This window comes from Gallinula chloropus, assembly GCF_964237585.1.
Source record: "Gallinula chloropus genome assembly, chromosome: 5".
In the NCBI taxonomy this organism is placed as follows: Eukaryota; Metazoa; Chordata; class Aves; order Gruiformes; family Rallidae; genus Gallinula; species Gallinula chloropus.
The window spans coordinates 67122720-67140462 of NC_140090.1; the positions used below are offsets into that span (position 1 = coordinate 67122720).

At 44.5% G+C, this 17743-nt stretch overlaps 1 protein-coding gene across 1 annotated transcript in view; it reads left to right on the forward strand.

Moving 5' to 3' along the window:
• ARMH3 (armadillo like helical domain containing 3) overlaps positions 1 to 17743 on the forward strand; it is a 126913-nt gene that overhangs the window by 77374 nt on the left and 31796 nt on the right. Inside the window, exon 24 of the mRNA XM_084265144.1 lies at positions 15385 to 15463. Within this exon, the coding sequence (XP_084121270.1) occupies positions 15385 to 15463 (79 nt within the window). The remainder of the gene's footprint in view (positions 1 to 15384; positions 15464 to 17743) is intronic.

Sequence of the window (17743 nt, forward strand, 5' to 3'; positions counted from 1 at the left end):
GAGCCATATGAGCCAGGTTAACCATCACCAGACAGTTTTTAGGAATTTAGGGTCATATGTTCAGCATTCATTACCAGAGGAGCCTCACGTGCCCAAAGGAACTTGGAGAGCTCCTGAATATCAGCACAGGGGAAGACTTCAGAAGTCATTGAGATTGCTGCTGGTCAGATTTGACTTGAAATTTTTCCTGTTGGTCCTCCAAGTATTGTTTGCTGACATGCAAACACTGTGACCATCTGCACAAATAAAAAACTTGTGACAGTGGAGAGAAGGGGTATTTAAGAACCTTTGTATGTTGGTTTTACAGCAGAGATTATTGAAGTTCCATGGACATGTGAAACTCGTAGTGTTTGTCTTGGAACTGGCATTGGTAACAATGCTGCAGATTCCAAGAACTAAGTGATGTGACAAAGCACTTGTCATGGAGCATCCCCAGAAGGGATGTTGAGGGTTCACTTCCTTAGGTGACGAGTATGAAAGCAATGCAATGGGATAAGATTCTTAGTGATCAGGAAGGACATAGGAATTTCTCACAGATTTTGCAAGTTGCTGGAAGACTGGCAGAAGGTTAAATCATGAAGTAGATGAGGCAGTGGGATCTGAATTGCTTTTTAAGCTGTTTAACATTCAGCTAAAAGGGTTTATTTGACCCTTAAAATATTAGCAGGAGCAGGAAAGTGATTTTACAAAGATATATATTTTGCAATTTTGTCTGGTGTCTGTTTGAAGCAACGTATTGAAAACCTGGAGAAGGGACAGAGAAGCCTCAGTTATGAGAGGCTAGTAAAAATGCTTTGGAGATTTCATTATCTTAAGCTCTTTAAAGGAAAACCTGAGGTCAAGCATCTTTGGGAAGATAAAATGCTAACATTAAGATGAGAAACTGCAACAAAATTGAAACTGCAAATTAGGTACCCATTTTTTAATAGGCAATTAACTATTGCGTTAAACAGAAGGGATCGGTTTTGTTCCCCTCTATCTACCTGAACAGATACCTTTGTGCAAGATGCTCTAGCTAGCTGCTGGTGTGAGACTGCATAGTGCAAGGATAATGTTGAAAAATGCAGCAACCTGTGATACACAGAACTTCGGATGAGATGATCTACTGACTTGTAGTTTCATGAATCAGACTGGATCAAACATCTCATTTTTCATTTAAAACTTAAGAAATTCATTCTGGATTCCTGTGCCTCAGACTCGTATTTTTGCTTTGAGAGACTTCTCCTTCTTTATATAAGCCTTACACTTAATGAAACTTATCCATGCAGCAATTAAACAGAAGGGCTGTCCTGAGATGTATTTTGAGGAGTTGTGAAATTCAAGATGCCAGTGGGCTGCAGATTGCCAGCACCCTGATGTCTGTGCTCAGTGAGTCTGGACCAGGACAGAGGAGTTGTGCTGCAAGGGCGTGTGGAGAAATCGCTCACCAGCTTCATGCCCTGGTAAAACCATCACATTTACCACTTACATTTCCAGGCATACATGTTTGTTTTTATATGGGAGCAAGGACCTTGCCCCTTGTGTTTCAGAATGGCAAGAGTTTTATACTAAGTTGTGATAGCAAAAGAAAGCTAGAGTGCAGCATAGAGTCTGGGGGGTTTTATGTCTGTTTCTTACTTAACAAAACAAGTTTTTACTGAACAAGTTTTCCCCAGCCTTCAGTCATGGAATTAATGGATGGGAGCAGTAGATCCATGCTGGGAAGTGGCCTCAAACCCGGAGAAGGGTTAAATACACTGTTAATTTCAGCAAAGCCTCTTTCTTTCAATAGTCCATACACACTGAGTGTTACTGTAGTGTTGGTGTTTTTATACACTGTGATCTTGAGGATGCTTGAGGCTTTAGATCAGCATCAAGACATACTTTGACACGCGGTCCTGCTTATCAGCTGCAGGGCCTGTAGCCCAGCACTCCTAAAAGGCCTCCATCTCCATGTGTGTGGGCACTCTGCAATGTGAATACAACTGCCATTTCCTATAGCAGTGCTATAGGAAACCTGTAAGGTGGGAACTGAATCTTAGTGATGCCCACCACTGGAAGAGAAGAACCTGCTGAGCTCTGCCCAGTTGAGTGGGCTGTGATGAATCCAAACTCCTGCTAGAGCTGGAAGAGAACATGACCTTTAGCAGCTACCTGTCTGACTGCAGTTTCCCTGAAATGACTAAAAACCACTTAAAAGTGATAGTATGATTGATATGTTAAAAACCATTTAAGGAAACAGGAAAGGCAGCCAATACTTGATGTGGCTCTGTCACTGGGTCATGAAGAGCTGGTTTGAGGAAGGAGCTGAAAAAGCCCAGCCCAACCTGTTTGGAGCTTTCTTTAGCTGCCCAAACATTTAAATGCAGAGAATCCATAGGGGCTGCAGGTCAGGCTTTGCCTCTTAATTCTGCCTGCTCAATAATGGCAGAGATGGTTTGGGCCAGTAAGTGGTTAAGATTTGTTGACCCTCAGGTTTGCCGTTGCTGCTCAGGAGGAAAACACACTTTACTTCTGCTCTCCTGTGCCACTTGCCTTTGATGGAGATTGTTTCTCTTGGCTCTCCCTATTCATCACAGCAAAACCTTAGAAGTTGCCTGAATATTAATTTTTCAGGCTTGCTGAGAATTGTGGGAAGGAAAGGTCAGGGAAAGTATGTTGGCTCCTGTTAAGGCAAAATGGCAGATGTTAAGGCAATGAATGGTGTTCTCAGCCTGGGAAGGATAATACACCCAAAAATTTCTCCTGCTGGCACCACCTCTGGCCTCCTGCTTGAGGCCTGTGGCCATATTTATCTGGCAGTGACTTTGTATGGAGCAACTGTACATCATCTGCGAGTATAGAGAAGCAGCATCTGAAGGCTTTGAGATCTGTGGATCTTGGGCTGAGCTTCCTGCTCCGTGGTAAGAGGAGCTCTGCTAGAGAGGGGTGGCAAACTATTAGTCCTGAGTGCTCAGTGCCCTGCTGAGCACATACACGCACCATGCAGTGAAATACTCTGTGCTGCAGCCAGTGGGTTTAGTCTAGAGATAGCTGGGTAAGAAATCGGATTTAACCATTTCCCAGTGGAAAGCCAAAATCAAAAAGCTTCACAGTATTTGTCAATTTTTACTTCGAAATGTCCTCCACTCAATTTTTTAAATTGTTGGATGTTTTCAATAAGAACATTTTTCACAACACCACCCCGCCCCCTAATCTTGTATGTCAGAGTGGGACTGGAACCTTAAATTTTGTTCAAAGTTTTCCATCAAATTAAGGATAAATACGAAATGTTAATGGAGAGGTTGAAGTTCATACAGTTTCATTTAGAATTTAAAACAAGGCGGGTTTCTAAACTTTGAAATATTTTGTAAGAAAGGGATCATCTTCTTGGGTCTGGTTTTGATAATCTTTCTTGTTGAGTATCAGAATGCAGCTTGTGTGAAGCCAAATACAGATCTACCCTTTAGATAGCATTCAAGCATCTCTTTCCCTTTGTTTCTTGTGGTGTTGATGGGGTTTTGGGAATTTTGTTTTTTGAGAGGTTTTTCTTTTTTTTTGCAGGTTTTGGGGTTTTTGTTATAGTAAGCATGTTGCCAAGCTGTGGCACTCTCAAACTGTATGTGTCATTGCTCATTAGCATCAAATGTCACAGCCCGTATCACTTTTGCTCTGTTGTTCACTAGCACGTGTTGACTGTTAAAGCAGCAATTAATCCCTTTGATACTGAATGGGTTCTGTAGTCATCTGACCTGTTATTTAAAATAATAATCAGAGTTCTATAATGACTTGTATGGTTTAATTCCTTTAGGAGTCTTGCAACAGACAAGGAAATTTTGCCATGCAAGCGAACTTACCCAGCACTGGAGACCTGGTGGGGAAAATGCTTTTTAAGTGTAGTCAGGAAAATGATGACTTAAGCAAGTACAGTGTGGGTGAAGGGAAAACTGGGTTTGGTAGGTGAGCAGTAAGCATCCAGATTGCTTTACGTTGCACTAACAGGTTCTCTGCTGCAAAGTTTGACTTGTGTTTGTGTAGCAACACCTTTACAGCATTTTACCTGGCAATAAACACTCTGTCAGCTTGGTCAGAGCGGTGCTTGAGCTGCCTTAAATTGTCAGAAACTTGTGTGTGCCTGCTGATATGAAGCAATTAAGTATGTGCACAGGATGAACGCTAGTCAAGGTAACAGAAGCCATGCAGAGTATTTTCTTCTTCAAATGTGGGGAGAGCTGCAGTATCACAGAAATGTACAGTAATTAGTGGCAGTTTAAAACTTGATAATAGTGCTGAATGCCTTTTTTTTAATTGTATTCCTGTTCCTTCACGTTTTGCTAAGTGTTTAAATTGAGCAGCTTTCCCTTCATAGCATATGGCACTGCTGGTATCTCAACCGTTTCCAGTGATGAGGTGATGCTGCTGATACTTGTTTGCAAACAACTGCCAGGAAAGCAAGCCTGGCCCCTGCGTGCAGACACGAGTGCGGTGAGTGAGATGGGATGGGAATCAGCCAGCTGCCGAGAGAAGTGTTGCCTTTGCACTTTGAATGGAAGAGCTACAAGGAACTAAGGAAAAGTCAAGTATTTTACTTCAAGAAAGTAGTCAGGACTGTGTTTTTGCCAATGCAAGTGTAATAGTAAAATGAGAACTCGAAGTTTTGACAGCCTTCTAATGCTTAGAACCTTCTGGTGTTTGCTAGAGAAGTTCTGAGTCACGTGGAGTTTGTAGGAATTAGTGCAACATGCTTTGGTGACTTCTTTTTTAGTATTAGCTATTTTGCAAATAAGAAGAACATTTCTGGCTCTTTACATCAGGCTGTCTTGTTGTTTTGGGTTTTTTTTCCCCTGCTTGTCCATTTGACTATGATGTGTTTTTTAATGTGGCCCCAGTTACAGTTGCTGAACTTGGGAAGCGGCGTAGTCTCCTCCATCTACTGAGTGTCTACAAACCTTGTCAGTGATGACTGAACACATGGATGTTTTGTGTTTAAAACAGTCTGGGTTGTACAACTCAGCAGTTGGCCCAAGGTCTGGAAGGCTTCAGTGGGGGTGCTGGTTGAGAAATTGTGTAACTTAAGCTTTGCAAAGAAACTAGCTTGAACTGTCTACAGTTACTGTCCTGTTAGAGCTGAGGTCCCTCTCAGGTACGTAGCTGTGTATTAGCTATTATAGAAGGAGAAATCAGAGACAAACCTTTAGCACTCTCTTGAAAGAGAAAAGACCAGGCCTCTGTGCTGCTTGTGGATCCTCTGCCCCCTGCTTTGTAACATGTAACTGATTAAAAAACATGTGGGTTTTCTTTTTACATCATGTTTTTGTAAGAGCCTTGAAAAACACTTGAAAACTTTTAAAGCATAAAAGGCATATCAGTAACAGAACACTAGGAGTTGGGCTTTTTCTTTGACTTGCTTTATAGGAAAACATCAGTAACGGAAAGGTTTGGTGCTCCACTGTTTCTTAGATTGGAGAACCATACTTCACTTTTGAAGTAGAAAATGCACTTCACTAGCCTTGCCTTCAGTAACACCCATACAAAGAATAGAGCAGGGGGGGTGGGGGGAAGTATGTATAAATTACAAAACCAAGGCTTTGAGTGAGAGGTGAGCACAGGTCTTGTGTCAGGTGTGGTGGTGGGTGAGAGAGAAGTGTGAGCATTGGAAAAGAAAATAATTTTCTCCTCCTCTGTGTGACATGGGAAGGTCTCCAAAGATTTGTCCTTCAGAGACCAATTCAGCTGAAGGGATTTTGTTAGCATCTGACTGAAATTTCATGCAGGATAAGGATGTGCAGACTAAAAGCAAAAAACAAAAAACCCCAAACACTCTTGAAGTGATTCTGAGAACCCTTGGTTGGTGTAGGCAGGTGATTTAAAAAGTTGCCACTTGGTAGTTGGGCTGTGATTAGTTGACTCACAGTTCTTCTTTTGTCCTCACTGTTGTCCAGTGAATTGTGAGTGGATGCACACAGGCTAGCTCACAGGATGGCATTTTGCTCTGCAGTCACATAGGATTTAATACCCACCTGTTGTCAGTCATTCAGTTGATAAATAACTTGGTCAACTCCAGTAGATCACTTGCTTCTGATCATCCCCACACTTAAATATAGAGAGTAGAGATCTCGACAGAGGTAGATGTTTGTGAGGTCGTGCAGGTATTGGGATGGAGGGAGCTTGGCTTTCAGGGATGCAGGTCTGGTTAAGGGAATTAAATAGGAAAGAAGATGGGTACGCACGAAACATGTACAGCAGGGAGTTGGATATCTGTGATGAGATGAAGCTGGGCCATAAACCAAGCGCCTTGTCTCAGGAAAACAGACTATTAATCAACTACAAAGCCTCAGCATTTCATATGTGAAATAAATGCCATAGCGAGTTCCATTCAGTCAGCTGAAGTGCTGTTTGGCTCTGCGGTTTCCTTGGGCTTGCAAACCACCTTCACCTCATCCCAAATGACAAGTGGTGACACCTTTACTGAGGACATGACATTCACTCATGGTGGTGGCAGCGGGGTGTCATCAGGCTCCATGCTTCAGTCTCGGTGTGGTATTTTGGAAGGCAAGGCATTGCTTGAGCCGCTTCCATCGGGTGTTTCTCAACAACTGTGGTGTCCATTTGCACCGCCGGCGCTTTGCGGTGTCTGTATTTCGGAGGACGGGGCTGTAAGTAACGGGGTTTGGTCGGCACAACAGCTGGTAAATCTGAAAGGCTGAGATTGTGAACTCTCTTCAGGTTTACACGGCAGCGCAGGTACAGCCATAACTGATACTTGATGTAATTAAGTTAATTAAATATCATTGTGGAACTCAACTTCATTTACTTTGCTAAGTAGGTTTAACTGTAGTTGATTCTTGCTTAGTCTTCCCCCTCTCTCTCTCGTTTAATACCCAGCTACTTCACGACCACATTGCATTGTTCTAACCCTTTACTCCCTCAATCGAGACAAACACCGATGCTTCAGTGCCTTCCCTTCCCTTTGGGCTCCTGTCACAGGCATGGGTTTTGCTGTGAGTCTGTGTTATGTGACCTAAAGTGAGAGGTTTCTGTTGTGCTGCCACAGCCTGCAGACTGGGCATTCAGGGCAATACTTGCTGGCTCACACCTGACAACAATGGGGTAATAAGAGTAATTTCCACCCACTCCGAATAATATGGAGTTGATGGTAAATGTTCACTAAGTTAATTAGACTAGCAGCCATTCTTACTGCCTTTCTCAGAGAGCTTTAAAAGGTCCCAGTGGGATGGTTTAGAAACTTCTTGAATTTCACTCTTTGCTTGGGATGTTGGGAGGCTGGTGTGTGTTGTCCGTGTGGCATTCTGCACTAATGCAACATCCAGTAAGCAAGGCTCTCTGCTTTCCTTAAACATCCTGTGATAAAATACTAATGAAGAGACTGTTAGGCATAAAAGTAATTTAAAATATTTCAGATTTTGATCATGTTTGAGGGTTTGCAATGTCTTGTGTCTCAGGAGGCTTGGATGGCAGTCTGTAATGTGAATTATGAGGCAGTGGGTAGGTGCTGACCCACTTACAGCGCTCGCAGAGAATAAATATTTGCCGAAAGTTCTTTTCTTCACGTTGTAATCAGAGGCTGGCTCTGCAAACCTGTCTGGTAAACCACTGTCAAATGGGTTTTCTTCTTTTTTTTTTTCTTCTGTTTTGTTTTGGGGGTTTTTGTTTGACTTTTTTCTTTTCTTTCCCCCCCTCTTCACCTTCTGGATATCTGTTTCTTCATATCTTGTTGCTTGTTTTGGAGAGCAGGTTGCCTGGTACATGAGGGAGTTAAAAGTAATTGTAGCTGAAGGGCTGTGTTTGGTGTTGAGGTAGTGTTTTATGACACATTTCATTGCTCTAAAACACCTGGCTACTAGAAAGTATCGTGCTGTTTATATCAAAGGATGCTTAGATACTAAAAGACCCACAGTCTGTTTGGTCCATGGACGATATTTTCTACTTGTTTGGCTCACTTGAAGATCTTTCTCTGTACAAATGAAGATATATGAGGTAAGAGGATTGGGGAACATGTGTTGCAGATTGTTTAGACTCTGAGAAAGGTAGTTCCATATTAACGTTGTTTGTTACTGGTCTGTGCAGGTTCTGAGGTAGGACCACAGCCCTAGGGCAGTAGACACCTTCTAAAAGCATACATTAAGGAACCTTCTAAGGAGGGAACCTTCTAAGGAGGGCTTCTCATTTTAGAAGCTGGTTGAAGTTTGATAATTAGTAATGCAGCTGTGGAAGCAGAGACATTGTGTCTGAAATCTCACCTGCTGGTGTATGGTGGTCAGTGCTCACATCCTGAACATGCTAGAGTGAGTTGGAGGTTTTCATACCAGCAGCCCGAGCCCAGAGGGCAGGTTTTATACCTGTGATGTTTCTGTATTCTCTCAAATAGCACCAGTTCTGTTTGTAGTTAGAGGTGAGTAGATATCAATTAACTGCAGCTCCCTGGAATTGAGGTGTGATGGAAGGTTGGCTTTTTAATGCTTTTACTTTAGTAGAAGTAAACTCTCACCTCTAGTAGCCAGGTGTTTCAGAGCCATGAGATGTGCCATAAAATGTGTCATTTGATCTCTCACAAGAAATGTATTCCTTATCAAGGCACAGCTTTGTTATAGAATAGTCAATGACAAATTGCCAGAAGAGCAGGAACACGGATCAGGTTGGTGCTCTGTGCTTCAGTAGGTATTTTAATTCCCAAAGTCTAGGCAGTATTTTCTATTTTATCATTCATATCAGCTATGCCAGTAGTGTCATTGGTTATATATACTCCTGCTTGCTGCAAAAAGGGAATAGAAAGGCATCTAGACTAGTTTCCAGTGATGCACTGGCCACGTGAAAAATGTGTGAGTGGATTAATTCCCGAGTTGTAGCCTCCCATGAGGTCATGCAACTGTCCCAAAAAGAGTTAACTGCTAACCCAGGAGGATCTCCTTAGTTAAGAAGCCAAATGGAACTCATTTACATTGGAGGTATTTGGTTTGCTTAGCTAAAATGTATGGACCTGAGCTGCAAGAAGAGAAAATCAGCATATTCTGCAAGCCCTGATGATAGTGGGTCAGTATCCGGCAAAGAGTGAGGTGGAAAGATGCACTGTGGAGCTCTGTGGTGGGTCAGAAAGCGTATCCTCAGCTTCTGCCTTTGCAGAATGGGGCTTGCTAAAACAACGCTGGGAATTATGAGAAGCTCAGTTGGCATGTATGCAATCTTTTGTCCCCTCCTTATTAAACAAATTGTCCATATATCTCTCTGTGCTGTGGAGCCTGTCATCACAATCAATAGTTTTCAGTATGGCAGAATTAAACAGGTATAGTGGGCTTATTTCTTCTGTAAAACTGCAGCAGTGCTGACTCGTGTTTTTGGTAAGCTGTAAAGCAAGTGCTTTTGACTAAAATACCCTTTTGTCTTGGATTCTCCCCTGCAGTTTATTATTGTGTCTGGAAGATGCCTCCCCCTGTGAGTTGTGGACTTTCAGCTTAATGTCAGTACTCATTAAAGTGTAGGAACAGAAGAAATTTAACAGACTGGAGCTAAACCACAGTAGAAAAAAGAATTTAGTGCACCATTCCAGGGGGTTTTCTTGCTTTTAATTGATGCACACAGCTTAGGGATGGGCAGATACATGTACTTTATAACAGTGCCTTGTGGACGTGTGTTAAAATAATCTAAAACTTCTCACCTCCTGCCAGGTGGGCCTGTACATATGGAGTAACTCAATCTAATTGTTGCAGGCACTGAACAGATGGGGTTTTACTGTCTTGGGTGCTGTGAGTGTGTAGGAGAGCAATGCCAGCAGGATCTTTGCCCCGCGCGGCAGCTTGCTGCAGGAAAGCTGGCTTGTGGCTGGGAGCTCTGCTCCTACAACCAGGGCTGTGACGACACGAACAGAGAAAGAGGATAGGTGGTTTGTGTGTTATCTGTGCTTGTCTGTAGCCTTCTGCCTGAGCAGTTTCCATATTAAAAAACTCGGAGCCCTTTTCACCTTGTTGGTTTAAAACACTTTGTGGAGACAATTCTTCTTACTCCCCTTTTACAGAGGGAGGAGTGAAGGCCTGTGAGAGGGAGCTGCTGGAGCAGATCACAAGTTGGTCACTTACCGATTCCTGCTCCCGGGCAATGGCCAGTGTATCTCAGGTCTCCCTTTTGTATTAAAGCAGCTTTGTAAAAGGGAGTGTGATAGAAAACAATGATTCCTTTTCCTGCTTCTGCCTGCTGCTAGCTGCCGTCATGGTGCTGCAAGCTTAGTGCATGCTGGAGTGTTGGTCTGTCTCAGACACCTGTCAGATTTTGCTGCAGAGGGAAAGCGAGCTGGCCGCCTTTGCCGTGCGTTCGGCTTTATGCGATGGAGGGAGAGATGTACTGTGTAGCGAGTACGGGGTCACCTGGGACTTCCTGATTGCCTGAAATGGGCAAATCCCAGTGAGGTGTTGCTGCTTCTCTGTCCAGCTGTAGCAGCCCATAGGAAGAAGTGAGATTCTTTGTGCTGCTGCTCCTGTACAAGAAATGTTTGGGTAGCCACAAGAATGTTTTATGCCAGGTGCTGCATACTCGACCTGTAAAGGAGGTGCAAAGAGCAGGTTCATGCAGTGAATGATGGCTCAGCATTCCTATCTCTATAATAAGCTTTGCAACCTTTCTGTTCTTCTCTTAGCCTACTTTCAGCACCTCCAGAGTGCTTAATTTCAGTGCTCAGGACAAGAGGACAGTGTTGTCTTATGGGACTCTGGAAATGTAGCTGCTGTCAGGCAGGAGTGGGTATTAGACAGCTCATCTGCAATAACTTGATGGGGAGAGTTTGGAGGTCAGAGAAAACGTGCTGAAGAAGTGCTGCCTGCCTGAGCAGAGTGATTTTGCTTTCCCTGCGCGTTGGACCCGGGCCCGTTTGCTGGGAGGTTAAGGCGGGCAGGGCAGCGTTCCTTCCACGGCAGTGCCTGTGGGCTGGAAGATGCTGGGAATTAAGGGAGCGGTAGCTTAAGGTTGCTGGTGCGTTTCACGTCTCACATATGATGTTACTAGTCGCAAATTAAATTCAGGAATCAATTAAATCTCCTCTTTCCATGCATGTCATTTTGGTTTTCACAGGAGCCCTTTCCTGTCAGCAGACTTGAGAAGCTGTTTTACTCCAAGCTTCTCTGAAGGGCAGCCCTGGTTGTTTCTGTTTATCAAGGAGTAACTCAAGGCAGTTTTTAAAGACATTATAGAAACAAATTTTTAAATGTCATTTCCTGGCTGGAGAACTACTGCAGCCACTGCAGAAGCAAGCCCTGATGCAGTGAAGATGGTGTGGGGGGTGTGGATGCAGCTCAGCTGGAGGTATACTCTCCCTCCCCATAGCTCAAGGTGAGAGCTGCAGTACCATGTTCCTGTTTGAGGAGTGTGTTGGGGGGAAGCCTAATACGGCCCTTATGAAGATTGCCCCACTTCTCACCTTCTAGTCCATGTGTTTTTGAGTTATATCAGGACTGGCCAATTTGTTGCAGCCTCAGGAACACAGTAGAAACTTTCCACCAGTCAGAGCTCCCCAGTTTGCAGCAGATAAACTGCCAGGGGATCAATTGGTGTTGCTCTCATCATCTCTGTCCTGTGATATTTTCACCTCTGTTTTTCTTGATCTTTGCCCTCCTGTTTCTGTACTTCTTCCTTCGGTATTCCTTTTCTGTGGTTTCTCTGCCCTTGGTTTCTCTCTAACTGAAACCTTTCATGACACTCAGTAACAGCACTGTTGTTTTCTGTTGCCAAAGTGCTTTTCTGAGCTTTCCCTGTTCTCAGTCATTTGAGATTGTTGGCTTTCTGGGTCAGAGGCTTTCCACCACTCTGTACTATACAATACCTGTTGCAGTGGAACCTACATTTACTGTCTAATAATATGATTAATACAGCCTGTAGAAATAAACAATTTGTTGGCACTTAGGTTCCCAAATTAGGGTGGAACACTTCATATTTTTTTTTCCTTCAATCATTCCCTTCTTCCCAGAGAAATAACTGTATGCAATAAATATGCAATAAATGCATAACACTGTAAATGCAAGTGTCCTGGGCTCTTCATGCTGAGGAAAATGAAAGTTGGTTCATCTGTGTGTCTCCATGACTTCTGGCATCGTGGTGTCTAGGTAGGTAGTGCTCTGAAGAGTTGCTTAAAGAAGTAATGGGGGATGTGTGTTTTTCCAAGAGCGCTGGCATGGCGAGTGTGTAAATGACTCTCACCAGGAGATCGAGGAATAAAGAATGTGGAGATGGCTTGTGGTCTGCCATAGAGCACTAAGCAGTAACCTCACAACAAGCCATTGGGAGGCATTTTAAAAAAATTTCTTAACCATTGTTTCACCTTCTGCCTGTTGAGCATCCTTCCCTCTCTTGTCAGTTGATGGCTAAACTGTGGATCTGTCAGAGGAGGCAGTGTTGCTGAAGTGACATCTCCCCAGACATCTCTCAGCCCCTAGAGAACCCTGTCCCAAAATCGCTCTGAAATTTGTGTGACAAATGGCAGCCAGCCCTGCTGAGGGACTCAGTGGGATGGAAACATGGAAGTGTACATGCTACCAAGGCTAGCTGGGTACTGCAGCGTTTTGTCTTTCAGTTGGCACTTTACCATTTCCATGCTTTACATGCACTGAAGGTGTCCGTGCCTCGTGAATATCAAACACAAGGGGCTTGTTTCCTTCTTATTTTCTTTTCTACATGATTGATGTGAAGATCTCAGTAAGAGCACAGCATAACACAAATCTTCTCCAAGTGTTTTAACTGCTCCCTTCCCCCTCCTTAAAGGTACTGGCCAATACCCCAATAATCAAGACAGTCCTGGTGTAAAACTGAAACCTGGCCAAGGCTGCGCTGTTACGTGCTGGTGTGAGAACTAACGGTGGCAAAGCTGCTGTTCTGTTGCCCATAAGGGGGAGACTGTGCTTGAAAGCTCCAGTCCCTGTTGTCTCCAGGAAAAAATGCCTGTGGAGTGGCAGCTTTGTAAAGTGAAATTCCAGCTGTTACTCAGGAGCCCAATTGCCCAAAAGTATGCCCCAGGAGCAAGATGGATTTTGAGAGCTGGAAGAACAGTGGAGATGTATCCGAGTGGCTTATGTGGAACGATGCTGCTGTTGCACACCAGCTTGGGTTGGATAGGGATGGAATTGCTTGTAGCAGATGTGTGAAGAAGAGCTGTACCACGTGCAGACCCTGGCCTTGGTAGCATATGCTGGGTGGTAAAAACCTGCCTGCACAGAGCCAGGACTGAATCCAAGCTCTTCATGTTCCTCTGTCCCAGGCTGCCTGCAGGTTCGGGAGAACTGCACTGCAGAAAATCAGGTTGTGAAGGGATTCTTCATAGTGCTGTCGTAAATGGCTGAACAGCTACTTCTGCTCACTGAGGAATTGTCTATTTGCCTGTAGGGAAATGAGGAAGGAGAGTTGAATTCTTTCTGGTCCGTAATGTCTGTTGATTCTTAGCGCAGTGGCAGCTGGCTGCTGGTGTCGCTTTCCCTGGGTGAATCCCAGCTGTGATTGCAGGTGCCGCTCCACTAGCTCAGATCCGAGCAGGGACTGGTGAGCAGGCAGCCCATGTTGAAGTGCTTCACAGCAGTGGATACAAATGAATGCTAAATCTGTTCCCTGGTAAATGTTGGAACCATGTGAGTGCACTGAACCCCTCCGAGCTGCCAAACCTTCTGTCAAGCCAGAAGTTAAGTTGTTGTAAGTCTGTGTTCCCTTTTTCTTTCTGTAGCTTGTAGTGTGTCCTGTAGGAGTGTAAATATGACTCCAGCCAGGCATGAAACATCCAACTTGAAAGCCACAGTGTTTGAGAGGCTGGGTAATGGAGAGCGTGATTGAGACTCCAAGGAGCTGCTTCACTGGCTGTCTTGAAATGAGTAGAGTCTGGACCTGTCTACCTGCCTGCTTGCCCTCTTCTGGAGGGAGGAGTGGAGCAGGAAGCCTGGCAGGGGCTCTGCTGAATTCCCTTTACTGATACAACCATCAAGTTTAGCAAGACTGTAGAAGTCCCCCTGTGCTGAGTACATGCTGATGCTGTAGGAGCAGCCGCTGGCGTGACTGTTTCTGCACATGGGCTGCATCTGCTTGTGTTGATGAGGTGTGTGGCTGGGAATGTTGCAGTGAATCTGCAGATTGTTTGGCAGGTTGGCTTTTTGGTGGTTGGTGGGTTTTTTCCTCTCTCCCACTCCCCACCACCTCTTCACTGTTATTCTTTATCTGTATTTAAAGAAGAAATGGTGCTTCAGGTGGGTATTCTTTCCGCTGTCTCTGAGTGGCACCACTGAATATCACTTATTCCTGGACTGAGGCACCAGCACTTAGCTGTGATGAGGTCTGGAGAAAGCAGCTGAAAGCCCTCCTGCAGGAGGAGGTGTGGGGAGGAGGGAACCCATTAGTGTAGCAGAGGGAGCTGGAGTGAATTTTCATGCTGATGAGTATGAGAGTGAAAGCCCTGACTGCTGCTGTGGGGTAATTTGGCTGAGGAAGCGTTCTCCAGGCACCGTCAGCACACATCTGTGCCGAGCACTGACATGGGCTGTTCCCATCCTGAGCATTTCCCTCGGCACTGAGTCTCATGAGGAATATCCCAACTAGACCAGTTGCAAACCCTGGCCTTGGGAGACTTTACTGTCTCAGCTGTCAGGTGCAGCTGACCAGCAGAGAGACTGAGGAAATATTCCACCTGCAGTTTGATTTTACTTTTTTCCCGCCAATTGCTATTTTACTTTCACTTTTAGGATTCTTATACCTGCCTCTAGAGCCACCTAGAAGGGAAGGGGAGGATGTTGGTACAGACTGAGAGAAGTGAGGCAGAGAAGTAGGAGTGATCAGTGTTTCTGCTGCCACATTTGGGACATTGGCATAAGTTATCTCTAGTGATCTAAACTGTGTCTGAGGACTAAAGTCATTATGGGAAGAAGTCAAAGTAGTGGTTATAGTGATGGATGACTGCAAGTAAGAGCCAACTACAACATTTTAAACATAGTGGAGATCCAAAGCAATAAACCATCAGCTTCAACACATCAGGCAACAAAGTTCTATAGAGCAAAATGTCAGGCAATAATGATTTTGGAAGGGAAGAGGAGAGACAGTTCCTCAGCCGGGTGAGGCAGTGATGGCCAAAAGCACTGTCTCCCCACTGGAACACTGAGCAATTTGCAGCATGTTCCCAGCAAGGCAGAGAGCACAGTCCTGTATCTGCTGGGACAAGTGCACCCACGTGTAGGGCAGTGCCTGTGCTTGCAATTTCCAGTGAGCCTGTGACTGAATCTGTATTGGCCTCTCAGCGGGGAGCGTGCCTTTGCAGAGCACGCAGTGCAGTGCGGTGAGGGAGGAACTACTACTTGCAGAACTGTGGCTCCATGTGCACTGACTGAGGCTGGCAGGGAATTTCTGCTGCGTCCCTAAGCTGTTCCTGAGACCTCTGAAAATGTCTCTCCTTTGTTTCAGAGCCATCATCAATCACTTCAATCCGAAGATAGAGTCTTACGCTGCAGTGAATCACATATCACAGCTCTCCGAGGATCAGGTAAGCCAGGCTTGTGGGGACCTTTTTACATGTTGACCGCCCCAGTATTGGTGTTCAGGAGTACCTTGTGCTCTGTGGGACTGATGGTGCTGCAGCATTAAGGGGTGAAGGTGGATGAACATTCGGTTGTGGATGAGAGGAGAAGAAACCAGGCTGGATTCAGCCTGGATTCATCGCACGCAGACCTCTTAGTACTGCACTACAGAAGGACAGGTATGAATGATGAGAATGTGCAGCATTATGTCAGCAAGTGTGGTTGGGGACCATGAGGATGCTGGTGTTTAGAGCAGGGCAGGACATTTTTGGCAGTGAATTTAGTTAACGGAGAACCGTTGGGCAAAGCTTGATTTTCTGTGATCGTGGGGAATTAGAGCTCAGGCAACAGTTGGTAGACGTTTTCTAGGGTAATTGAATTCAGTTGGTTTAGATTTTAAAAGAGAAGGCTTTTAATCAAGAGGGTGATAAGGTTAGGTTTCCCTTCCTTAATTTGGCCTGGTTTGCTCTCTTCGTGTCCTGCTTGTATTGCATAAATGTGGCTTTTTGAAAACGGGCTGGTGTGCGTGGTCTCAGGAAGGGAAGAGATGGCCTATTTCCCAAAATGAAATATTGGGATTTTATGTTAATCACTGTTGGAGAGGTAATGACTCTGCAGGAGACTGTGGTGGGCAAAATACAGACCTGACATGTGAACTGAGGGGATTGTCCCAGACACAGCTGTGTCAGCACCACTGGACCTTTTGAAGAAGAAATTCTGGATGCAGCCTAGGACAGAACTCATTTGAGTCACCTTGGATTCCTCCTTCTGCTGGATGGGATCCCAAGCTTGTGTCTCTTGAAAGGGTCCTGGCTGTATTTTGCTCTGCAATTCATTTCTCTTTCTGCCTGTGATTTTTTTACTCACAACTTGATGATACCCTTCCACGCTTCTCACTAACCTTTTCATTTGTTATCCTACTTAGTCTGTAATATGTGACACCACAAAGTCTCGGGTTGAGCGCTCTACTGATGTGGTGGGGAAAAAAATGTGAACCCTACTGCTTTTTATTCTTTATAGCTGGCTAGAACACTGGTTTTAATTCACTCAATTTTTCTGTATTGTTCTGCCTCTGAGACTCACTGTACCCACAGCTAGGCTTTGTGATGGTTCACGTTATCAATCCTCCTTCATTGATGATACACTGATTACATCAACCTAGGCCCCTAAAAAGAAAAAGCCTTTGATAGCCCAATTTAAAACTGGGGGCTTGGATAGAGGGGAATTTTGCATAGTGCTCAGGTTAGTCTGAGAAAGGAAACAAGCTTTTTCACTGTCAGGTCTGTGTAGTATTCATCACCCAGCAGTTCAGGGAGGTCAGGTTAAAGCCATTCTTCCTTACGTGTTATTCTTTAAATAAAATCTCTAGCAGCAGGCAGATAATAAAATCAGAGGTGATGTATGGAACATTCTGAGGAAGATGATTAGGAAGTTGAAAGACAGATTTCTCTTCTTTTTTTCCTTTTTTTTTGGTTTTTTTTTCCCCTTTCTGCCTTCGTGCTTTCTCTCAACGTCAGGGGAACATCAAACAAAGCAAAGCAATAACAGGCCTGTGTGAACTGCCAGGAAATAACAAGATGTCACTGTGGGGAGGGACTGTGTGGTCACAGTGAGGGTGTTCAGTCAGCGCTCTGCAATTTGTGGCACGAGGGGGAGAGGGATGAAACTTCTTGCCTCCACTTTGCATTGGTCAGTGAGCTCAGTCTGTATGTTGGGCTGTGGTTTCCCCTCCATCGGTAGCAGTAAGTACAGGAGAGGTGATGGCAGATGGCTGAGATCGAGGCCAGGGCCTGACTTTTGTGGGGTAACAGAACTAGTTGTTCTCATTCTGTGTGAGCTGTTCAGCATGGCAAGGGGCCGGGGGGTCAGACTTCCCTTTTGGCTGCTACACTGTGTGTGTGTCTTTTTTCCCCCTTTCATCTGTACCTTTTGTTTTGAACACACATGTGTGTTCACTTACTTCCCCTTCTCTCCACAGATATTTTCCACATAAACCCCACCTTTCTTTTTAGCTCTGATTTTTGAAGTATACCACACTGAAATATTTACTGCTGACATTTAACTTGTGTATCCGCACACAGTTACTACGTTTGGGATTAGTCATTCTCACCTTTGAGTTACTTCTGTAGTTTCAGAGACTGGTATTTCTTTACTGGGAACATCTAATTTTACAGTTTTAAGATCAAACTTTTAATGAAGCTTTCTTTCACAGATACTAGCCTTTGGCCAGACTCTCATGGGGCTGC